Genomic DNA, 26,210 nt, shown 5'->3' with positions numbered 1-26,210 from the left:
GGGTTCTCAACACAACAAACTCAGTGGAAAACCTGGTAAAACTCAAAGTATTGAATCTAATTAGTTTCTTGGTTTTGACCAATATTAATTATAATGTTAACATTTGAAGATGTTTGTTAGACAAAGCAAATATGGAAGCATCCTACAGTTTTTCAATTTTTTGACTTCAGGATGAAAAATGTAATTTAAATAAATGATTGTATCATTAAACAAATACGCTATATTTCAATTGCTTGGCCCATGAGGCATTTCATTTAGAGTTTGTTCTCCCTTTTCCAACCTCCTTTTTCTAGCAGCTTTCCTTCTGTATTTCTAACCTTCTCAACTTGAGATATCTCCTAATGTATTCTCTGGTGTCCTCTGCTTCCCCATGTGCCCCACGATAACGCCATGCATAGAGTAGAATGTATTTCATGACATTTTCCAACTAAATAAGCAAAAAGGAGTGTATAGGGCAAGACCATGTCACATGCACACAATGAAGTGCAATTTGGATATGATGTGAGAGTGAATGAAATTACTATTTATAAAAGAGCCCAATAAGCTTGACTTCACTGAGACAATGCTACCCTGATGTTCAGGCACATGCTTTGTCCTGAAAATAAGCAAAGAAATTAATCTGATATGGGATGGATGAAATCTTAGAGTCACTTCCAAAAATCTGTGTTACCCTTTACCTTTTGACCTTCATATACCTGAAAATACAGGATTACTTAACCTTGTAAAGTCTTCAGACATTGAAGCTTCACTTGACCTCTGAATGGGCAGCATCCTTGTAGCTGTTCCACACTCCCTCGCTCATTTCTGTTTCCTAGTGGATGCCTCATTACTGGATAGGAACAGCACAGGCATAATGGACTTCTTCCAAGTTTCAGAGAAGCACTCAAAAGAACAAGCTCATTTCATCTTATAGGTTTAATTTAAATTCCTGGCTCCTTCCTGGGCCATCTTAGCATTGTTCAAATAAGGACAGGTAACAAGGGTTATTTTATGGCCATGCATAGACGCTCCTATAGTTTGTACCTAAGACTTGGATAATGAAGTGGGTGGGGTGTCACAGGAACTCACATAGTAAGTTCTGATGATGATTAAGTATTGTCGTTATTATTTGCACCCCTGAATATGAACCACATGCTCAGATGCCTTTGTCCATAATTACTAAAAATGCTTTGTGCACAGCTCAGCAGCCATAGCGAGTATTTTATGATTTACTTACTTTCCATCTCTTTACAACAAAATGTTAATTGTACCTAATTGGCTTGATTTATGACCTACCAATGGCAAAGAGAGACAAAGGTTCTAAAATTTGACCCAGAAAAAAAATAGATTTTTTCAATTTAGTTCTGGTAATCCTTCGCTAAAACTTTAAGCTGGAATCCTCTTAGCCTCTTTGCAAATCAGCTTTATTGCCTATAAAGACAGAAAAAAAATAAGCCTAACTTTGTAAGTTGGCTTTGCGAATTGCCCGATAATGCATACGAAAGCCCCTGGTACAGTACAGAATTCTAACGCTTTTCTCCCCTTGTCAATCTAAATGTGTCATTTTATGTTAGGTGTGCTGCCTTCAAGTGAAATAATCTTAGGAACTCCTCTGAGGCCCATGTTTATAACTTGACGTGGTCTCCCCCTGGGTTCGACAGCAGCATGATGTTTGGAAGTGCAAACAGACTGAAGCAAGTAGCACAAGCTTCAGTCCGTCACTGGGGAAGTTGTGCTTCACAGAATGGGCAGAGATCAGCATGCTGGCTCTGGGAGTGGAGTCCAGCTGCATTTCTAAGCCTAGTGAGCAGGAATGATTTCCCTTCCCCACCTGGCCGCCCTGTCTGCATCATCTCTATTTATTCATCCCTAGACATGCTGGACAACATGACGACCTGATGTGAGGTGTTAGCTCCATTCAGTTGCACCTGTGCAAAAGCATTAGTTAATGTCTCATTGAAGGGTTCCACATGTTTCTTACCTCAAGCCGGCTTAGAGATGGCATTCTCACACGCTCCCCTAATCCTGGCCCCCATAAATCCTTCACAAGTCCCTTCCTCCATTGTCCCTCCTATCCATCAAGAGAGAAAGAAGTTGAGTGCATAGAAGGGAGGGGTGTCAGGGAGGAGCTGGGGAGGGGAAGTAATGTGTTCTAAATACATTGTGAAGTCTCAAAAAAACCAAAGGGAAAAACAAAAGAAAAGAAGTCCTCTGGTATGCACAGTCCACCTTTTCCTGAAGCACATTCACAAAAGAGCTGAATTTTCAGCTTTTCTCCACCCTCTGCATTTGGGGATTGGGGAGGATCAGGTAGAGGAGATGAGGGGGCAGACAGTTCTGCACGCAATGAGGATTTTTAAATCGTGCGGGACAACTGCATGCAGGAAGGAATGGATGGGAGGGGTCATCCAATATGGCGAACATAGGCGCTAAGAGTTTTACACATACCTTATGTCTAAAACATACTCGAGCCGACATTTAACCACTATTAGTGACCAGATTCAATGTCTTCAGATAATTTTATGACTATCGACTTGTCCCTCTTCCACTTAGGCAAGCTAGATTTCAGTTGCTCTCATGGGGTGTTAGAGCACTGCTCATTTTATTTTATGTCCTCCAGTGTTTTTTTGTTTTTTTTTTGTTTTGTTTTGTTTTTTGAGCATTCTGATTATTACTGTTCCTTCACAGACATTTTAACATGACTGAAATTCACTATTCCAAGTTTTTTGTTTGTTTGTTTGTTTTGTTTTGTTGTTTTTCGAGACAGGGTTTCTCTTGTGTAGCCCTGGCTGTCCTGGAACTCACTCTGTAGACCAGGCTGGCCTCGAACTCAGAAATCCACCTTTACACACTGTATTTAGCAGAGTGACATCAGTATGGCCACATGTAGGCTCACAGAAATTGTAATGAGAATAACTAACTATCCATCCACATGGAAAATCCCCTCCTAAGGTGAGCACAACAGCTGGACACAGAGCAGAAATGAGCAAAAGAAACTGGAGAGAAACAGAAGGATATTGTCACATCACCTCTGTCATCCTCCTTCAAACTCCCATGGTCTGGAAAAATGGGAGTTCATCTTTGTTATGGACCCCAAGGTCCAGTCTGTCCCAGTAAATCCCAGCACAGACACTAACTTCATGGCCTCAACTTCAGTGACTGAGCCCAGAGGTACAAATCCAGCTTAGTATCCAGGGACCAAGACTTCAGTGCTACACGGCTAGAAACCAGGCTCGCTCCAGGTCTGGTATCTGGATGTGGGCTCTTTCCTATTGTCTCTACTTAAATCTCCAACTGAATGTGAATCTTTGCCTACGTCAATGAACACAGAAGTCAGATTCACCCCAGTGGATCCTAGAACCAGCATTCTATTCAACCTCAACTCAAGGTCAAGGCCATTCTTATGAACCCTAGACACCAAATCTGCAGCAGTATCAGGAAGCTCTGCAGACTCAGGCCTACAACAGCATCTCAGTTCTGTGTCAGTTCCTATGGAATTGGGACTGTATAAACTTATTACAATCTAAGCTATACGAACACATGTACAAGTAGAAGTGGTAAGCAACTTTAGTGGCTCAGGACCCACAGACTTTAGGACTCAATCTGTGCCTACTCCAGATTTCTTTTAGTGGAATACTATGTCATACTCTCCCGTGTGGACCCAGGAACTAGATTAGCTCCTGAGTATCTGCTGACATGGGCAACAAGTCAGCTCACCTGGGCACTATCCAAAGCCTGCCCCATAGATCCCATCACAAATAGATGAGCAGAATGAATGGAATTCCTCATTGAACCAGTCAGGATAAACTGAAAGAAGTACCCACTTTATCAAATGTGTAGATACCAATATAAGGCCAAAGGGGCACAAGTAATGAGGGAACAACCATAACATCACTGAAAGAACAGACTGTCACATACAGAACCAACTCTGAAGGAATAGGGGTCTATGAGTTACCCAAGAAGGGTTTCCTAACACATCAAGTTCTAAAAGCTCAGCCAGCTACAAGAGAACACAGACAACAAAATAAAATCAGGAAAACTGAATGAACAAAGCAGAAAGCTCCACAAAGATTCAGAAGCTAGAAAGAGAAGCACAGTCTGGAGCTGAATGGAGCTAAAACATTATGACTAAAGACTTTCAAATCCCAGCGTGTTAAACTAGTGGACTCAGTTAAGGGGGAAAGAAAGCAGTGAGTTTGAGGGCAGACTGATTGACATCTAGAAAAGGAAATGAGCATTCAATGTCCAAAAAAGCACTAACCATCCCAAAAATTAATCATAAGATGACTTCACTGAGGTACACATGAATCGAATTCTCAGTCAAAGACAATTTTGAAGTCAGCAAGAGAAGGAGACTCACGGAATCTATTAAAACTTCCATAAAGCCAGCTGAAGATTTCTAGAAATAAATAAATAAATAAATAATCTGGGAGAAAAGGGGGATACATATTTAAAGTATTTAAAGAAAAATACAAGCATACATACAAATCTATATATGCATAATCCATGTCCAGACACAAACATACAAAAGAACTTTTTCAAATTAGAATGGAATTGCACTAACAACCTGAAAACTCAGTGAAGTACAAGATTAACTGACACAAATTAAGATCCCAGATAGACAAAGAACACTGTGATAGTGGTGCATAAGCCACTCTGAATTCCTATGAAAGAAAGTAAAACAAATGAGTAATTACCATTAAACACAATAAATGAATAATTATACTCAAACTACTAATTATGTATATGATGGACTCGACCAAAACCATAAGAAAAAGAGAATTTAAATGGTAGAGTATTTCTATCCATGTCTTACATCTAGAAAATTATAAATAATGCTGCAACAAATACTGCTTTAGAATATGGAGACAACATCCTTAAATCCACAGAAGAAATCAACACACAAAACTTTACCAATGTTCGAAATGAATTAAAAAAATAATCCCATACAGAATAATACAAATAAATAAGATAAAGTAAAAAAGAATTATATATATGTATGTATATATATATATAATGTTTATTATATGTTAGAAAACTATAAAATATTAATGAAAGAAATTGAAAGATACCCATGTCCTTAACTTGAAAGAACATTGTTAAAATATACTTTAAATCCAAAATTATCTATAAATTTAATGAGATCCTTGGCAACATACCAATGTTGTTTGTCACCAAGAGAGAGGAAACAATTTTAATATTCCTATGGAATCTCAGAAGACCTCCAGAGATCAAAAAAGGAAAGCTTAAAAAAATAAAAACACAAAACCAAACAACAAAAACTATGGCTGAAATGCTTTTTATAACTTCAAAGTATACTACAATCTAATGTCACTGGGAAAGCACTGTACTGGAATAAAATAAAAGACTACTAGAACAACACAGGAGACCACAGTAAGCCTACACATTTATAGTCAATTAATCCTGACTAAAATTGGCAAGAATACATGATCAATGGAAACAACATTCTTATTAATAAATGGTGTTATGATGGGGAGTGAGTTAAGTCAGATGCAAAAGAGATAAAAATTATTGGTAATTTCACTCATATGTGGAATATCAAAGAAGTTGATCTCATAGAAGTTGAGAATGGTTAATATTTTTGGAGAAAAGATGGAAAATGGATGGGGAAAGGTGGGTTAATAGATTTCAAGTTATAATAGAAGTAATTTCTGGTGTCCGATTGCACAGTGCTGTGATTATACATAATAAGGCAGCACTTACTTCAAAAGACTTAAACTAGTCATAATGTGTTTAACCAGAAGGCAATAATAAGTGCTTGAGGAGATAAATATATTTACTTTTATTTGAATATTACATAATTTATAGATGTACTAAAATATAGCATAGTACTTTGTAAATATGTACCAAAGTTTGCTGATGAGTTAAAAGAATTTGTTTAACAATTTTAATATTAAATAGAAGATGTGAAAATAAATGATAAATAGCAAAATGAGCATACGTATACAAGAGAAAGAAACTGGATCCTTACCTCATACCTCAAGAAAAACTCAATTACAGTGGATTAAAGACTCAAGCATAAACCTGAAATGGTAAAATTATGAGATGAAAACAAGCACCTTCATGGCATTGATCTGGAAATGGCTCCTTGTGTATTAGCTCATGAGCTCAAAAGTAACACACTACACTGCAATACAATACACTGCAAAGAGCACTGGTTCCTTCTGGTCTGGGCCAGAGCACTGAGCAGATCTCGAGTGGCATCTCTGCCCCCAATTACACAGAACCCAGAGGAAGCGGGGCTCCCAGGAACTCTAACCCGGGCAGTATTTTAGGTAAGCAGACAACAATCTTCACCCCAAACAGGGAGTAACTGGGCCCCACAAGGACCCAGGAAGTCACTCCCAGCCCAGAGCACTGGTTCCTTCTGGTCTGGGCCAGAGCACTGAGCAGATCTTGGGTGGCAGCTCTTCCCCCAATCTCTAAGAACCCAGAGGAAGCAGGGATCCCAGGTGCTCTAACCTGGGCAGCATCCTGTCTGCGCTTGAGCACTGAACAGATTCTGGGCCCCAGAGCTTACCCCAGTAGTTACATCCACCCCACAAAGTTCTGATACAACCAAGATAATAGGAAAGACAAGCTCCAGTCAGGGACAGGGCAGATAGCACTAAGGAGATACAGATGGCAAAAGGCAAGCGCAAGAACATACGCATCAGCAACCCAGGGTACTTGGTATCATTAGAACCTAGTTCTCCCACAATAGAAAGTCCTGAATTCCCCATATCACCAGGAAAGCAAGATTCAGATTTAAAATCACTTCTAATGATGATGATAGAGGACTTTAAGAAGGACATAAATAACACTCTCAAAGAATTTAAGGAGAACACAGGTAAACAGGTAGAAGCCCTTAAAGAGGAAACACAAAAATCCCTTAAAGAATTACAAGAGAACACAACCAAACAGGTGAAGGAATTGAACAAAACCATCCAGGACATAAAAATGGAAGTAGAAACAATAAAGAAATCACAAAGGGAGACTACGCTGGAGATAGAAAACCTAGAAAAGAAATCAGGAGTCATAGACACAAGCATCACCAACAGAACACAAGAGATAGAAGAGAGAATCTCAGGTGCAGAAGATACCATAGAAAATATCAACACAACTGTCAAAGAAAATACAAAATGCAAAAAGTTCTTAACACAAAATATCCAGGAAATCCAGGACACAATGAGGAAACCAAACCTAAGGATAATAGGTATAGATGAGAGTGAAGATTCTCAACTTAAAGGGCCAATAAATATCTTCAACAAAGTTATAGAAGAAAACTTCCCTAATCTAAAGAAAGAGATGCCCATAAACATACAAGAAGCCTATAGAACGCCAAATAGACTAGACCAGAAAAGAAATACCTCCCGTCACATAATAATCAAAACAGCAAGTGCACAAAACAAAGAAAGAATATTAAATGCAGTAGGGGAGAAAGGCCAAGTAACATATAAAGGCAGACCTATCAGAATTACACCAGACTTCTCACCAGATACTATGAAAGCTAGAAGATGCTGGACAGATGTCATACAAACCCTAAGAGAACACAAATGCCAGCCCAGGCTACTATACCCAGCAAAACTCTAAATTACCATAGATGGAGAAATCGAGATATTCCATAACAAAACCAAATTTACACAATAGCTTTCCACAAACCTAGCATTACAAAGGATAATAGCAGGAAAGCTTCAACACAAGGAGGGAAATTATACCCTGGAAAGAGCAAGAAAGTAACCCTCTTCCAACAAATCCAAAAGAAGATAGCCACACAAAGATAACTTCACCTCTAATAACAAAAATAACAGGAGACAACAATCACTGTTCCTTAATATCTCTTAACATCAATGGACTCAGTTCCCCAATTAAAAGACATAGGCTAATGGACTGAATACATAAACGGGACCCAGCATTTTGCTGCATACAGGAAACCCACCTCAATGCAAAGACAGACTCTACCCTAGAGTAAAAGGCTGGAAAACAATTTTTCAAGCAAATGGTCTTAAGAAACAAGCTGGAGTAGCCATTCTAAAATCTCCAGCCCGAGAACACAAAGTGGGGGTGGGGGGGACTCATGGCTCCACCTGTATAGGTAGTTGAGGGTGGCCTTGCCAGGCATTAGTGGAAGTGGACAGCCTTGGTACCTGAAAGTTTGGATTCCCTAGTGTTGGGGAATTGCAAGAGCAGGGAGGAAGGAATGAGAGGATGGTGGGAGCACACCCTCATAGTAATTGGGGGGGGGGAGGATGGGGTAAGGAGTTAGGCATCAGTGGAAGTGGAGGGCCTAGGTGCCTGAAAGTTTGGATTCCCTGATGTTGGAAAATTTGAGAGCAGGAAGGCAAAAATGGGAGGAAGGTGGGAGCACACCCTTATAGAAACTCCCAGAATTTTATGGATTAGACATGACAGAGGCAGGCTGCCAGAAAACTAGATTCAAGAATTCAAACAAACAATTATCTTGATACTAAAATTTGTTTTGAGAATTGTATATTGCAGAATACATAGCCTTGGTGTATCTACTCATCAGGCAAGCTGAGCACACCTGCTCGAACCTCTGATGTCCTAAAATTCCAGCTGGATGCAGTGAAGACACAGCATCAGAGGCTTATCAATTTACTCTTCCCCCTGCCCCTCTTCTAATATCTCAACACCAATAATCAGCTTGAAGAAGTTAATGAAAAGTCGGCACCCCTATTCCCTGGGCTTGGGGACTGAGGTGGTTAATATTGGGCTGTCTTTCTAGGGAAAAGTAGTGGTTTTGGTGGAACAGGGAGGATTAGCTAGGATTTATTGCATAGCCATAACCTACTGGTAGAAATATGTATAATTGTTATTAAGATGAAGTTATAATTTCTTATGGTACAAAATTTACTTTGATTTCAAATTAAGGTTTTCATTGGTACGAGCTTCTTATTAATATAAAAGTGAGATGAATATTGTTACTATCATAGGCATTGCGCCTGTATAACACATTTGGGAATACAAGGCTTAGACCCAGTCCTTCTTTAACTTTTTTAACTTATTTGAGATGGTTAGCCTGTGAGTTAAGGGCCTATGGCAAATTCATGGCTTTGAGTTTATTGTTAGGGTGTTTTCTATATTTTCTTTAGAAATAGCTGAGAGGAGTTAACAGACAACAGTCCAGATTGCCTTACATAAATAGTTGGTTTTCAAAACATCAGAAATCCATAGAATTGATGTTACAAACATTTCTGTATTAATGTTCGTTTTGATTAGAGACCTGTCTTCTCCAGACAGCTTCCTGTCTTGGATTCTAAGAAGAAATTGAGCATCTTTGGAGTTATTCCAGTTGTGGTGAGTCAGCCACTAGGCAAGAATAATTGCCTCTTTCCATCAACAGACAAATCACTGTCCAGAAAAGGACACACTTGCAGAATAGTTGACTGATTATATCTGCCAAGACAGAGTAATCAGCCCTTAATAATTCTGCATCACTAGGTCTGTCAGATGATCCTGGGCCAGAAGGCTGAAGATCAGATGCTCCAACGTTCTGTAGTATAGGGACTGTCCAGGTGTTCAGCGGTCTCTATAAGTTGGCTATGTTTTAGAAGCTATGCTTGGTGCTCCCCATAATTTCAGTTAACTCAGTCATTCTGGATTTCTGATGGGGTTGAAAACTTATAGTCTCATAGCCAATCCTTGCTATTTAAGAGAAATATTTGAGAGGATGGTTTTCAGCTGACATTCATTCTAAAGCCAAGAAAAAAAGCCAGGTTCAGAACTAAGTTTTTTATTTAAGAGAGATGACAGAGGTTTTACTTAGTCAACAAAATGATGGACTGGGTATTATGTCTATCTTGCACCTTACTGACATAAATTGGTATAGTTATGCTCTAACTGTATTTTGAGAGAAAAGTTTTATTTTAACAGGAAGGGTGATATGTAGGAGGAGCTAAGGTGGGAGGAGTAAGAAGAGGAGGAGAAGGAGAGGAGGAGCTAGGTGATGAGAGAGAAAAAGAAAGGGGGGCCAGACGTGGAGGCAGATGTTCACATGTCTCCGCCAGTCAAAGATAGTTGATATATCTAGGTTGGGTATTAGGTTACACTTCTGATTGATATTGAGCATTACCAAACTTATAAAGCCATTGGTTAACATTAAAAAAATTGTATAAAACAAAAAGGAGAAGGGGGTATGGGATAGGGGTTTTCTAGGGAGGGGAAATGGGGAAAGGGGATGGCATCTGAAATGTAAATAAAATATCCAGTAAACAAAAATACAATACAATGTAATACAATAAAAATAATCTTGCATTAAGCTTAAAACTGTACAGAAAAGGAGATAATTAACAAATAGCATGATAGCCAAAGAAATGAGAAATATTTACAGATTATTTATCTATTGGTTGAGAACCAATAGAATAGACAAATATAAATGGAGAAATATTAACCTTCTCTTAAAGATAACAACTTTTCATGACTTAGTATATTTTATTTTCCACTTCTGACCCTTCCTCTCATGTTTCTGTTTTCCCACTGAAGCTTCTTTCACACTATATTTAAGATATGACTCTCAAGCTACTGTTTTCTCATTATTTTAATTACTCACTTCTGAATGTTCTCATTGATTGATGCTTTGAAATACGTGCTTCCTCCTTGCTTCTCCTCCTTCTCTCCCCTCTTCTTTCTTCTTCTCCTTTCTCCTTCTCCCCTTTCTCAGGGCCACCGTGAATACAAAGAAGTGGTGGTCGGAAAATGTCAGGTCTACTCAAAGATTGTTTGGTCAAGTCTACCTTGAAGTAACCACACTCAAAAAAAGTAGCAATTCCAGTCTTCTGAGAGTCCTTGTGTTTAATGGAGCTGTGGGTTCTGAGTACTTCTGGGAGTTTCTCTGTAATATGGGCAGAAAGAGAGAGGGGGTCAGAGAGAAACTGAAGAGAGAGGGAGGAGGGGTGCTTTAGAATAAAAAATGAAATAGGATATTTATTCAATATTTGCAAAAACCAGATACTCTGGCACTCTCAACACATGGGGTTATACACACCACTAAGAGATGTAAAGAGAGTCTATGTACACTGCTCAAGCTCACTAGTGAAGTGAAAGGTAAGCCTAGGACTTGAACCCAGAAGCTCAATTTAAGAGCACAGGTCCTTGCTCTCCAGAGGAAAAGAAAATACAAAGTATATTGAAATGAATCTAAGTGAAAACTTTTGGTCTATGAGAAGTTCCAGGAAAAGATAGGCTTCTCATAGATTTATAACCTTCCTAAGAGCACAGATCTTGTCATCCTCTGATAAAAGTACAGCTTGAGTATAATTCATTCTAAGAGCTTGGAGCCAGAAATAGTTCAGATTTCAGAAAAAATTAAGTTTTAGAATATTGTATAAACTGCACTAGTGAGACATCCATGACCCCAATGTTGAAAGTGTTCCGAAATCTGAAACTTCTGATCCATCAACTTGCCAGACAAAATGTTGTAATTTGGGGTCAATAATGCTCAATCTGTATTTACTTTTGTGCCTTAGATGGAATCCTTCTGTCACTTCAGACCAGCTAGGGGTATGATGACACAAGCATTTAATGAAATTTATGATTTCCACTCTGTTCCAAGTGTCCCTCCTTTGCATTTTTATTCCCCTTTTCCTGTTTTATATTACAATAAGTGTCTCCTTAGAAGTCACAAAGAATTCTACACGTGTATATGGAAAGATTCACAATTCTCTTCTACCGTTTGCTTTCTCACCTTTCATCGTTTCAATGAAACCATACCTTTTTCTGATTGACAGAAGGAAAAAGATGTCAGCACTTTGCTTCCCATGGCACTAGCATGAAGTCAGGCAGTAAGCAGGGCAGATGGGCTTTTGCAGTTCTGAAGTTGCTGATGTCTACTGATGACTGCCAAGACTTTTTGCCCCCCCCCCACAAGAGTAGCAAAGGTTTATCACAGACAGGCTCTCCTTCCCTCCTCTTAACAATTGGCTTTCTCATCATGAGACCATTCAATATTAAATTAAGGAACAATTTAAGCAAACAGAAATCATAGATAAAGAAAACTAATGATTGTCCCAATTCCACCAAGGCTCCTAGGTACATGTAAGTACTAAGGTTCTCTTGTTCTGTCTCTGTCATCAATTTGGGACTGAAACTGGGGGAATAGCTCTTGCCCAACATGGACGATGTCTTGGGTTTGATCCCTAGCACCACAGGATAAAACCAAGAAAAGACATCTCTTCTGATATTGGTGCCTCCCCCTTTCTTCCTATGCCTGTCTCTCTCTCCTTTAATGCCTGCTCACAATAGTACTAAAGTCAACTAATTTTATGATTGTCTCAGAAATGTTTAATAGTATTCAATAGCCTCTCACCTAAATTCTCCTTTTCTTCTGTTTAAAAGGCCTTTAATATAGACATTTTCCTTCAGTACAGAGCATGAACTCTATGCTAGAGCCAGTCTTAGAAGACAGGAACTGAATGTCTTTACATATACATTAACTGCCATTTTATGTTTATCAAAGCATCAAAATAAACAATACTTTCTCGGACTCAGCTCCAAATGAACAATTCTAAACTCTAAGGATTTGTCCAGTCCATACATAAAGATAGAGGTATTCTCCACTATCTCTGGAACTTTTCCTTGGTTCTTGTGCATGACTAATGACTCTTGTCTCTCTGGGTGGAATTATGCCATAGATTTCTGGCAGACCAGGTGCTTCTAGGGCACAGAATTCCACCCTAGGGCAGCCTTCACTCTCACACAGTTCACCATAGTAACACTTGTTGCTCTTAGTAAAGTCTGATACAGCACTCCTAGTGGAGAGGGATAGTGCTAGTCTTGATACAGCGACACGAGTGAATGAGGATGGTGGTAATCACCCTCCAATGCCAACACTATATAAAAATTAAGACTCCAGGAAAATTTTGCTACAGAGGTTTCTCTAGCAAGTCTTAGTTTAATCCAATGTCTATATTGAGCGGAATTAAAATCTGCTAAAGATCTCAATGCTTTCTATGTTTATCACATAACTAATGCTATGTAGTTATTCAAGGAATTCCAATTGCTATTTGAGGAGAAAATACGCATCCCCTTGCCTACCTGAGCTCAGCTCATGCTGTGTAGGCAGATACTGTAACAAGAATCTGGTAGTAGTTTCCAACAGTGACATGTTCATTGTACTCTGTCAGATAGCTTCATTTTTCTTGGATACATCCTATGAGATATGGGGATGTTTATTGTAAAATACTCAATGGTTATATTGTGTCCTTATGGTATAATTTATTAAGCTATAGGGTTATATAACATGCTGTAGATATTTCAAATATGCACTTGGGAGAGACACCAAAGAAACTATCACCATGGTAAAGATAGCAAACATTTCCATTGAGCAATAGAAAGTGTTCCCTTGGGCCCTGATTCACTTTGTCAAGTCTACATTTCTCCCAGGAGACATTGATTTGTTTTCATCAGCAGGGCTGAGTTCACATTTTCTAGAGTCTTATGTAAACGAAATTTTTGCAAGCATTTCATTTTAGGTGGGTAGGCAGTTTCTTTCACTCTGAAAAGAATGTATGATTTGCCTGTGTTTTTTTCATATAACTGTAGTTCTTTTCTTTTAAATATCTTTTAAACACTGAGAATTCTATTGTTTAGATATACTCTAAATACATTTTGCATGTTTATGCACCTGCTGACAAACAATTAAAGCTAAAATCAAGCTAAAACTATGGAGAGTCATTGATCTTTGTGTCTTTGAGTGCACATGGATAATTACCAAAGAGAAGTGAGAGCCTAGGGTTGAAAATTATGAATGATGTACTGGGGGGCATATTTTTATGTCTGAAGGGAATAACCCAGACTGCTTAACAATTTGCTATAATGTTTTTATGTACTCACTAACAATGTTCTCATAGTTCAAGATTCTCCACTTTTTGACCAGCACCTGGTATTGTTGGTCTTTTTCATTTTCTCAAATGTTGAAAGTATGATACAATATCACTTATTGTAATTTCAGTTTTACTTTCATGATGTCTTCAACTTTACTACTGATAGATCTTATTTACGTTTAAGTGGGTAGAATTTTGGTTCGTTCACTTAAATATTGATTGAGTTACATTTACATGCCAGGAACTCTTATTAACTCTAATAAACCTCTGTTGAGAAGGAGCTTACTGTTGATGGAAAGGTTGAGTTTCTAAGCACATATTCAAATGAAGGTAATAAGAAAGTAACAAGAGAAGAGGCAGAAGCAGTTAGCCTTTAAGTATAGGTCAATGAGAATATTTAAAGGAGATGACATTTGAGCCAAACATTTAGGGAAGAATAGAACTCTAACAAATAGAGAGACCCCAAATAAGGTAGCAATTCCTTATATTATATTCACTTGGGGAAATATTATATTATATTAATTTATAATATTAATTATAAATATTTTATTCACTTAGGGAAATTATTCACTTAAGTGTGAATCTTGAAAATAAAGATGGGCCATATTTCTACAGACCATTGGGATTCTCTGGTACCGATCTACAGATATTTTCAAGGATGGGGTTTCACCAAGGAGGAACACCATTGCAGCAGAACTATCTATTACTCCACTTCTAGTTCATTATCATATACACAGTTCAGTAAACAAATGTAGTGTAGTTAGTCAATTAGATAAATAATCACATTGTTTTATTGGGAGGAATCCAAAGATATGACAGTGTACACTTTTAAATAAACGTGATAAGTTTATTAGTCCTGTGCCTGTAGGAAGCAATGGCCTAACCCCCAAATGTAGATTCTTGTCTCCCAAGCTTTCTAGACCTTCCATTCAAAAGGAACTAATTATAGTGCATGCTGCACTCACTGTCCTAGCAATCTAAATATAAACTCTCAAGATTAAACTTTTGCCAAGATTGCTTAGCAAATGAGAGTTAGTGTGAGTGAGGGCTGCAATTGCTCATGCCTCATTTATCAGCCTCCTTGTAAACACTTCAGTTCCTCATGTGCTATCTAAGAAATGCCCATTTTAAGATCAGAAGAAAACCAAAAATACTCAAATATGTGTCATCGAGAAACCCAGGCTAGAGGCTCTACACTGTTTATAGCAAGACTGAAGTCCCCATGACACAGTTAGCCACCTGTGTGCCTAAGATGCAGAAATGACTCAGGGACAGTGACACTTAGGCTTTTCAGTGTTACTTAACTTTCTGATATTCTGATGAAATAGCAGGAACAAAATCAACTTTAGAAGAGCTTATTTGGGCTTGGGCCTACAGTCCTTAGGAGTTAGATGTCCTTAAGAGCAAGGAAAGAATAGCAACAGGGACAGGAAACACCAGACCACATCTTCATCTGCTCATGGGAAGCGAAGAGAGAGCAAACTGCAAGTGCCAGGAAGCTATAAATTCTGAAAATGTGCTCCCAGAGATGTACTTTCTTCAGCAAGACTCCATGTCCTAAGTGTTCCATAGCTTCCTTAAACAGTATAGCCATCTGAGGACAAGGGTTCATATATAAGAGCCTATGAGAGACGTTTCTCATCCAAACCATAACAGCATCCTTAGTGAGCGCCTGCAAGCATCTTCCAGGCATGTGATGGACCACTTCTTTCAATATCATTGAAAACCATTCTGAGAAGTTTAGATTTTCTAATGTGTACAATATAGAACTGCTGACAAGCTTTGAACAGGAGAAGAATTTGAATAGAATCCCAAATGGCACTGACCTGGTAGATATATAGGGGATGGATTGAAAAGACTAGAGGCAGAGTAATTGGAAAGTGTGAGAAAAGGGTTTCCCTACAGAAGGACAGAAAGCGGAAAGGGTAGGAACAGTAAACCTCAGACCTGGGCTGGCTGTTGGCAGGCAGACCGATCCTGTGAGGTCACCACTTAGCATGAGCATAGGTCAGGAAGATGGAGGAGGGGGTTCTTAACACTCTCAGCTTTCTGCAGGTTTTGACTATTTCCGGCCATCTACGTAAGATAATTAATAAAGTTGAAACATGGGACAATGAAATGTGAGAACACAGGCTGGAAGAAAGAAGTTGTGGGGGGAAATTGCATTTATGAGTTAGTAAGACAAAAGCCACAACTCACCCCAAATAAGGCCACAAAGAGATATGTGCTCCAGCTAAGGTAAGAGCTTAGGAGATACAGGCATCTGCCTTCCCTACAGCTCCCCTCTCGTCCATCTTACCTCTCTGCCTGTTATGATATCCTACCCACTGAAGGACACCCAGAGCTCATGGCAGCCAGAGACATCAGCAAGGTGAATCCGTACTCCCATCCCCCACGTCAGTGTGTTAATTTTTTTTCTTTTCTCTTTCTGACCTAAAAATTTTTCCTCTTCTACTCTTGGCACCACCTGACCAAGAAAACAAGTGTTCTTGATTGCCTTTTGTTTAGTGGGGGAATGTCTTTTAACAGTTACGTTTATGTCAGCCTGAGCTGCGGATCTGGGAACTGGCTTTTCCTATTCACACAGGAATTATAGGGCCTTTCTCTGTCTTTCTCCAGCAGTCAGAAGCTGACAGGTGGAGCCCAGAGCAGTGATTTGCTAGGAATTATTCCATAGACAATGCAGACTCTAAGAGGGCCATACCTTCTATTTTCACGCTGTCAATATTTTTACTTACTATTTTATTTTGTAAAATCTGGCAATAGGAATTTAAGGCAGGAGATTAAATAGTATTTGTCATAATAGACACAGATGGGAGACATTTTTCAATTCTTTGCTCTGCCTGCAGGAACTTGTGTAACTGAGGGGCTTTGGGTCTTGCTACATGGAGGGAACTAAGTGCGAAGTATTTAATGCTATTCTTTAACTATTTCAAGACTGTCCATTTGAACATTTCAGCGGAACTTATTTTCAAGTAATCATGCTGATTTTATTTGTCAGAGACCGAAAAATGGCATACCGGGAATTCTTTAGATTGGAATGTGTCAGAAGAAGACAAAAGTTATATATCCTGTTTCTTAGTATTTGATGTGGCTAATTAAAAAATACCTACAGAAGCTCAAGCCAGACAAAAATCCCAGAGTGGAGGAAGGGAGGTGGATAGTAAGTTCTGCCCCTAGCCTAGTCAAGAAGCTGGCATTTGACTGCTGCCGGGATTACTGCTTTCTTCAATAGACTGGCACCTGGTATGTTCACTACACTCCAGGAGTAATCTTTCAACATAAGACATACTTGATTTCTTTTGTGGGGAGAGTCTCTCCTCTCTCTTTCTCTCTCAACTCTCTCTTTCTCTTTCTTTCTCTCTGTTTCTGTCTCTGTCTCTCTGTTTCTCTGTCTCTCTCTGTCTCTCTGTCTCTCTCTCTCTCTCACACACACATACACACACACAGAGAGACAGACAGACAGACAGACAGACAGACAGACAGACAGACGGAGAGACAGAGAGGCAGAGTGAGACAGAGAGAAAGACAGAAAGAGACAGATAAAGATAGAGACAGAAAGAGACAAAGAAATAGAGGTAGAAGTAGAGATAGAAAAAGACACAGAGACACGGAAACAGATAGACAGAAAGAATGAAGATGGGCAAGTAGCAAGGTAGAGGAGGATCTGGAAGAAGCCAGAGGAAGAGATGTTTATGATCAAAATAAACTGAATGAAACCTCCAAAAAATAAAAAATTTAAGACATATTCATCAAGATCATGAACCTAGGCCTACTGACAGCTTCACTGCATTTTCAGATACCATGGGTGCTAGTCCTCAGGAGGAGGCTTTCAGGTCAGCTCCTGCTTGATGCCTCCAAGTCCTGGTCCCTCCATATCTGCCCTTTGCCCTTGGAACCTCCTCTAAAAGAAAACAATAAATTAATAGATCAATAAACAAATAAGTAAATGGGGGAAAACATCTCATAAAAGCTTCAGTGTATCACACCATATACCCTCTTGCCCAAACACCCTTACTTGCAAGTGTTCATTGTAATGAGTCATTGGTCTGATTCAAGGACTCTGGCTTCAATACAAGATTTTCACTGGTTCTCCCCTCGGATATCTTGTGTGATATCCCTGTATCATGGAGATTCTGTAGCTTTGATTCTGGAGGCCCCGGGCAGCATAGTAGGGCTGGCATCTTTGCAAGGGCATGTATAAGTCAACCTGAGGGTATGGGGCAGGAGAACTGGCCCACATCTTACCTGGGCTGTGTGAGAGAATTGGCCCCAAGGTGGTTGAGTTCACAAACAAACACACATACCCACAGCGAGCTAACTGCAGTACTCTGGAGAACAGGTCTGCACCTCACCAGGGGAGGGACTTCCCTCTGTCTTTAGATACACTTGCCCTGTCTGCTTCCCAAGATACTAAATCATCAGAAAAGACAGAAATATGAAGTGATTTGGAAACTTCAGAGTTTCTGCAAAGCAGGAGCCATCAGTAGCAGTCCTAAAAATATCATTTCATTTAGGATGAGAGTTTATTGCGACAAGCAGACTTTGTAAAAGTTTATCTGGTACGCAGTCGTAAACATTCATATTGAAGGACACAAAGAGTCAAATATAAAAGTCCCTGCAGATAACTCTAAGGACCTTAACTTTCATCTAAGTGATATAAGGGTCACCAAACGTAATTTTAACTTTTTTCTGTTTTCTCTTTGAACCTTAGATTTTCAGGAACTCAAAAACTGAATATGATAATGCCTATCACATACCCCCTTACACACACAGTACACACACACATGCAAACACTACATACACATACACTACACACACCACACACATATACACACACCACACACACCACATGCATGCACGAGTGCACACACACACACACACACACACACAGAGGGTGGGGCTAGTTAAATTCAGGTATAGTTAATATACTTGAAATAAAAAGAAGTTCAAATAATTTATAGAGAGTCAGGAAAAAGAAAGAAAGAAACCACTGTTGATCTCTGCTACTAATCTCCTCCTCCTCTTCCTCTTCCTCCTCTTCCTTCTCCTCTTCCTCTTCCTCCTCCTCCTCCTCCTCCTCCTCCTCTTCCTTCTTTGTAAGATGTAATGTTCATGTTCACAATTTCCACTGTGATGACTTCCTGTTTCATGTACATAGGTCAAAGTGATCCAATGATACTTTCCATTTATGTGCAGTCTGTTGCATATGTATCCATAAGCCTATTTAAATATTATTACAATTTCTAAATGAACAATGTTAATGTAACTATATGAGGGATCATCATTAAAGACCAGTGTGAGGCTTTCTTCCCTGGCAACTCTAAGATTTCTTTACCATTTTAGCAGCATACAGTCTTTCTTTCTTACAGCACTCTTGTTGGCTAAACCCTGTTTTTTGTTTATGCCATAATCTAACAAGTGATGGCATATCTGTCAGATATTAAAACCAGACCAGTGGTGAAGTAAAGGGCTACAGGACAGGTTTGGTGGAGAATTAGTGACTCTACTTGGCTAGAAAACCTTACCAAGAAACCATTGCATTAATGAGGAGTGCTCTACATTCAAGGAGCCACCATATCTGGATGTATCACGGCTCCATGTAGGTAATGTCAGCACAGCTAAATACATACCTGACTGGCTGCTGTACAGTAGGGGTTGAGAGCCAGCCCTCCAGCTTGGGAGGAGGTAGTAAGCATAGGTAAAAGGAAAGGAATGAACGATCTAAGCCTTTTACTAAACAAAACAAAAAGCTAAGGCATGAGAGGGTGTGCCAAGGTCAATGGGCTGAGTAAAGAGAGGTTTGAATGAGGAGTTAGCTTAGAAATTCAGCTAATCGGAACAAAAAAAAAATCTGGGCACAGCCAAGAAGAAGAAGAAGAAGAAGAAGAAGAAGAAGAAGAAGAAGAAGAAGAAGAAGAAGAAGAAGAGGAGGAGGAGGAGGAGGAGGAGGAGGAGGAGGAGGAGGAGGAGGAGGAGGAGGAGGAGGAGGAGGAGGAAGCTGGGTTATATTATAGTAACAACAAAAATACACAAATCTTCCACAAGAACCTTTACTTCTTTTTCATCTGTTCTTGAGGTCATAGTCATAGTTGTCTGTTATGATTTGCATAGGAAATGTCTCCCACCACAGTCTACAGCTTCTTTTCCAGATGGTGGCATAATTTTAAGAAGCTGTGGAACTTCTAGGGAGTGGAGGGGTCGCATGGAGATATATATATATATATATATATATATATATATATATATATATATATGGCAGCACTAGGAGAAGGAGTTTTGTTCATTTGGTCTTTCTGTTTCTGGAGATGGAGGTCAAGGCTTGCGTATGCTAGGCAAGCCCTGATGTAACATCTCATCCCCATGGGGCAGCCCTTTTTATACCCATTGACTTCCTCTCATGTTCTCTGCTTCCCTGCCTACTTCCCAACCAGTCTTCAGTCTTGCTACACACCCCAACTGCCACTGGCAGAGCTGTCTATTAGGTTTTCCCCATCATGAGAAACTGAGACTTTCAGAAACCCTTGAGCTATTTCTGTCATTTTATTTACTATGTCATTTGGACATAGTAAATAAAATCAATCACCATACTACCTTTCTAAAGCAACTATCTTCCATGCAGCCAGTCAAAAATCTAGGTTGACAGAGACTCCTTTTGGTTACTGCTGACCCACTTTAGTAAATGTCCTCCTTGTGGCTGACAGACACTGTCTAAGTTGTGAGGATGCTTTCTGGCCACATTGTTATCTCAAGTAAGTCATATGGCCATCTGTGAAATTAAGGACATTATATATCCCTGTAGGTCTTAGTTTCCTTAGTTAACATGGGCAATTGAAGCGGAAACTTAAGGACTCTTTGGAAAGTCAGTTGTGTTGGATGGTGTTTTGCTGAGGCAAATACATGAAGGGGTGTTTTCCCAAACTGAACACAGGTGGAAGGCTATAAGGCAGACTTGTGAAGCAACGTTTTGCTGAAGCAGACACAAAAGAAAGGATGTTTTACTAAGCAAGCAAGTGAAAGGACACGTGATGTGGGATTCTTTGCTAACAACACACATGTATTGCTCTGCCTTACACTGAGTAGCTGCGCTACATTTGTCTGGACTCCATAGAGAGAAACATGACAATAAAACTGCTGGTGGTGTGCAGCTGTTTCTTGCCACTTCCACAGACTCTAGCTGATTAGCAGAGTGATGTAAGCTGAGACAGACACATGTGCTGAGGCAAAGCATGTGCTGAGGCTAGACCCTGTGGAGGACTCATGATATTTAGAGGGTATAAATAGGACTAGATGGATAGTGACAGAGGCTGAGCTAGGCTTGCTTGTAGAGCTAGCTGTGCAACACTTTTTGGTCTTGTGTATTCCCTGATCTTCTCTTTGCTGAGAGAGGCACAGTAGAGAACTCCTGGTGTTTCTTCAGGTCCCTCCTGCTGACTCATGCCAAGGCTGAGGCCTGGCTGTCTCTGCTAGGTAATGCCACCTCTGCTGATTCGTGTTTGCTATCCCGCCTACCGAATTAGACTGTTAGTGCATCCATGAAGTGTTTGCAAGTGCAGTGCTGACCTGTGAACTGAACTGCCAATTTCCAGACAACACAGATGGGAGTTGCTCCAAAGAACCATTTCCAAACAGGTCCACTTCTCCCACATCCTTCATTTTCCACTACCTCTGGTGGGTGGTGGGCTAAAAGGGAGGTTAAAGCATTTAAGAAACATCATTAAAAGTAGACTTTGAAAAAAAATTAAAGTTACAGGCAATAGTACCAAACAGGGATTTATTATAAGGATTTAGTGAGTAAGTACACTGTATGTGTTCTGTGTATAGAAGGCAACGGGTAAGAGGTGATCATCATTACTGAAGCACAGAACTTGGAATCAAGTAATTATTCCAGAGTCACATTGTGAGTGGAGGTGATGGACAGTTGTGGTCAGTTTTAGACCAATCTTCGTTCTTTCTGTGCTCCTAGACTATGCATGAATTTCATAGCTCTGCTGTTTTCTTTCCCGGTGGATTTGTCTTCCTCATATCTCTTAGGTCTTATTCAAGATGACAACTTTGCAAATCTCTACCTCCTCCCATGGGTAGGATTACTGCTCGTTTCCTCTGTTAGTAGAGTGAAAATAAAAACAGCTACTATTTATACCACTTCTCCAGTCCCTATCACACTGCACTAGGGACATGACCCAGATTGTTTTACAAATACACATTGACTGTCCCCTGTGACAAGCACTGTCCTACTTGGTAGAGATGCAATAGTGAACCAAGTGGCATGCCTGTCCCTGCAAAAGCTGCATTCCAAGGTAATTTGCATTCTGATAAATGTGATTGGAATTGGACATGTGGTTAGTCAAGTTAAGCTGTTCACCAATGGTTGCATACTGGAAACCATTAGTCCTGGACATTAGAATTATCTAATCCCAGGGTGCTCTCTACTTACTGTTGGGTGACATTCCCTGTGGGTTCTAAAAACCCTCTGGGAAAAAATATCACTAGGAGAACAAAGCATTTGCATCTTTGCAAACTAATTATGTTCTTCTCTGAAGTCTTTTTGACTAAAGTGTGAGCTTTTCAGGGGCAGGACCAATATTCAATGTGGAACTTAATAAAACTGATAAGCCTCTGTGACTAAAGCCCTCAAGATGCTTTAGAGTTTAGAAACCAAGCCAGCAAGTTAGTTTTGAATCCAGCGTGGATAGAGGATGAGTTAGGGAGGCATTGGCGAGGGACGTGAGCTACAGGAAGTCTAGAGAATGCGGCTGTCACCTGGCAGACTCTCTTATGCCAAATTGTGAAGCAATCAAATAAATCCATGAATGTTTTTCTATCTCTTATTTTTCTGCTCTCATTTTACAGCCCCCTATTCTCTGCCAGGCTGAGCTAGTCAAATGGAAAATATTAATAGGAACAAAGGGATCCAGAAGAGAAGAAAACATGAACTGATTAAGTTTAAGCAGCCATGAGTCTGTTGAAGGAAGGAGAAAGAAGGCTTCCTGAGACACTTAAGTCAGAGCACATGGGAAGCCTTTTCTTCAGGCTGTAGGCATGACTTGGAGGAGGAGAATAAACACAGACAGCATTAAAAAAAATACAAGGAAAAGGGATGTATATGTATGTGTCGATGCATGTGCACGTATGTTGACACATGTGTAAAGAGAACTAATGTCCTATTTGCCACTCCTGATGATTGCTATCCTTAGCAGTGGTCACTGTCTCTGTTCCTATTGGTAGGTAACCTAGAAACTCTGTTGTTCAATCTGTAATAATGATGCTTCATCCAGCCGATCCTTTCTGTGACTGATGTACACAAGATGCTTCGCAAGGCTTTCTGCAGAAGAGAATTAGTGAAGGATGGAAAGGCAGGTTTTCAATAGGACCAGCCAGACGTAATTCTTCCAGGCTGCAACTAAAGTGCCCAGTATGCCCCAGAGAAGGGAGGCCAAGTAGTAAAATCAGAAGTGATTAGACTCTCACTGTACATCGCTTCCAGACTTCCAGGTATATCTGCCTATACTGATTGGGTATGTTATCTATCTATCTATCACTGCACTGGCAGCATCCCACAGTGATTGGTAAGAATTGATTGTGTAGTGTTTTTTTTTTTTCTCCAGCTCTACAAGGAGTGACATCAACAGGGTTGGGAGGCCTGGCAAAGTAGTCTCTGTGGGAATTTTCACACCATGGAAGTTGCCAAATATTAACCATCAGGTTTTTTTGTTTGGTTGGTTTGGTTTTAGAGAGGCAACCATTAAATGTTTATCAGCAAACTATTATATTCATGCACATATATGTGCAGATTTACAAACACACACATTTAACATGCATATATATATAATATGTGATATGTGTGTGTATATACACACAAATGTGTTCTTTATAAATATGTATAATATTTCTTTAGACAGGGTCTTACTTTGCTAGTCAGGCTTGTCTCATTCTTTAGCCTCCCAAGGACACGCACTACCAAATACAGCCATGTAGTCTGTCTTAAATGAAGACCTTCTATGTTAATTCTGTAAGTAAGCGTTAATTTCTCAGTTTACCATTTTGTAATCTTGTATTGCCTTTTTACTTAGAAATAACTTTGTATGATATAAAAATTTAAACACAGATTTTTCCAAATTTTTCAATAATTACTATGTAATTGCTGAATACCAACCAACCATTACAAGTAAGCTGTGCGTTCAGAGTGAATACATAATTGTAAGAAATCCTGTACATCTGTGAACATATGAAAAGACAAACTCACTATGAGCAGGAGAAAGAATCAGTGTGTTAAGAACACTTGCTTTGAAAGTCCAATCAAACCTCTGCCATCCACATGAAAGCTAGGCATTACTGTAACCCAGTGCAGTCCCTGGCCAGCCAGCTTGGCCAAGTGACAGGCTTTAGCTTCAGTAAGAAACCATCTCAGAAGATAAAATGCAAGTCCATAAAGGAGAACGCTGGTGTATTTTTCTGGCCTTTGAATGGATACATCAATACAGCAACACACACACACACAAAGAGAGAGAGAGAGAGAGAGAGAGAGAGAGAGAGAGAGAGAGAGAGAGAGAGAGAGAGAGGAGAGAGAGAGAGAGAGAGCAGTGAATGAAAAAAATAAACTCAATAACGTTTTAATCTTTTTCCTTTTGCTTTCTAGTTCTAGAATTTGAGGATATGACACTGTGATGTCAGAAATGCACCCCACCACTGAGCTACATCCCCAGTTCACAACGTTTTACAATTTTAAACGTAGTCAATAATCCCCAGGCCTCTACTTGCTTAGACTTCTGTATGTATAAAGTAGAGACACATGACCTGGTTGGCACTAAGCTGCCACTGGGCACCTAAATGTCAGAGCCAGGATTTTATGAGTTTCTTTAATTACTTGTCAACACAAGTAATTAGCTCAAGCTCTGGTGACTCCTAACAATGAGAGAAAGCTCTCTGCTAATACCAGAATGGGAGGAGAGAACTCAGCTCAAAAAAAAAAAAAAAAAAAAAAAAAAAAAAAAAAAAAAGCTTAATACCTGCCAGATGTAATCCCTTCTCTTCGGTGACAGAGCTAATGAGTGGATTGCAAGATTTTACACTTTACCTCTGATATTTTAAACACCACGGATAATAATAGAAATACATTTATATTGCGCTTTATAGGGGTTGGCTCATTTAATCCTCACATCGGTGTGAGAAAGAATTACTAGCTATGCTTTACAGCTGTGGAAACAGACGCTTGAGGAGATCAAATGACTGGCCTGAAATCACACAGCTGGTGACTGAGACAGTCTAACTTCACCTGAATGCTTCTTTTACCAATGGCTGATAGGCTGAAACCAAAGCCTGCCTTTCACACCAAGGATTTCACTAAAGGTAACATGAATCAAATCCAGGGAGAAGCTACCTCTAACCCCAGCCTAAATAGACTTAGGTGCCCTCCCCAACCCACATACAACACATCTCAAATCAGACCTAGTAATCAAATGCCAGAACCATAAGTAAGAGTCAAATGATCTTCACAGTAATACATAAAGTGGCCTAAATAACTTAAAATCTGGCCTATCTACAGTTTTATTTTATAGAAAATAAAGTATTCAAATTAGAAGAATGAAACCCAGAGGTGAGTTCCTATACATCAGGAAGTTGAAAAAAAAAAAAAAAGTACATTTGGGCAAGCAGCAGGGTGGAGTCATGCTCCAGAACTAGCCAGCTGTGCTTACACACATGGCTTGTGGCTTAACTTCTAATATCAACATCTAAATGTATTGAAAAAAATGTATGTTCCAAAGGCTGGCCACATCTGCCTGGCTTTTTCTATTATCTTTATATAATCAGCAACTGTGTGATCACAATACTGACAGAGGAGATAATACTTGGGACTTTACTTTGCTCAATTGTGTCAAAGACATCTCAACAGTTCAGTTCCAGCTACTTGGCATTTCGTTCTGACCCTCCCTTCCTGCAGATCACAATGATTTGAAAGACGTAGATTAAGGACTCAGATGGAGATACTTTTCTTCATCCCTGCCCACTCTATCCTGTTAAGATGAAACACAAATTCTTCCATTAGTAATTGAGTGGATTGAGGTTGTCACACAGATCAATGTAATACGGTCTTCACACCTTGTACATTTTGAGCTACTAAGTGGGAACCCCCAAGAAGCAACTCCACGGAAGGAGAATGCAGGTGCTTTGATGCCATGCCAAAGACTACATTTTTATAAAATAGGGTTTGCATGGCAAATCCAGGAAGCAGACTCTCTTGCCATCATAAAGAAATATCTAGTATGTAGCATAACAAAAGCAATGCATACTTGAGCAAGATTTAGCTCAGGTTCTCCAATGGCATCTTTAATCACAAACGTAGTCAAGCATACAGAGTATTCTAAAAGGATCTAAAGAGTTTGCCAACCA

The 26,210-nt window shown here is 39.5% G+C and overlaps 1 protein-coding gene across 7 annotated transcripts in view; it reads right to left on the bottom strand.

The window, feature by feature from the left end:
- LOC143435565 (uncharacterized) overlaps window positions 1–26,210 on the bottom strand; it is a 274,667-nt gene that overhangs the window by 136,788 nt on the left and 111,669 nt on the right. For 6 of the 7 annotated variants that reach the window (XR_013105981.1, XR_013105992.1, XR_013105993.1 and 3 more), the window contains one exon: window positions 10,550–10,831. The exons of the other annotated variant lie outside the window; for it this stretch is intronic. Coding sequence is in view for 3 of the 6 variants with exons in the window: in XM_076918719.1 (XP_076774834.1) it covers window positions 10,550–10,831 (282 nt within the window). In the remaining 3 variants the exon portion in view is untranslated. The remainder of the gene's footprint in view (window positions 1–10,549; window positions 10,832–26,210) is intronic. 7 annotated transcript variants of the gene reach the window in all.

Source organism: Arvicanthis niloticus, chromosome 1, assembly GCF_011762505.2.
Source record: "Arvicanthis niloticus isolate mArvNil1 chromosome 1, mArvNil1.pat.X, whole genome shotgun sequence".
Lineage (NCBI taxonomy): Eukaryota > Metazoa > Chordata > Mammalia > Rodentia > Muridae > Arvicanthis > Arvicanthis niloticus.
Note: the sequence above shows the minus strand (reverse complement) of the source record. Positions and strands in the feature narration are given on the sequence as shown.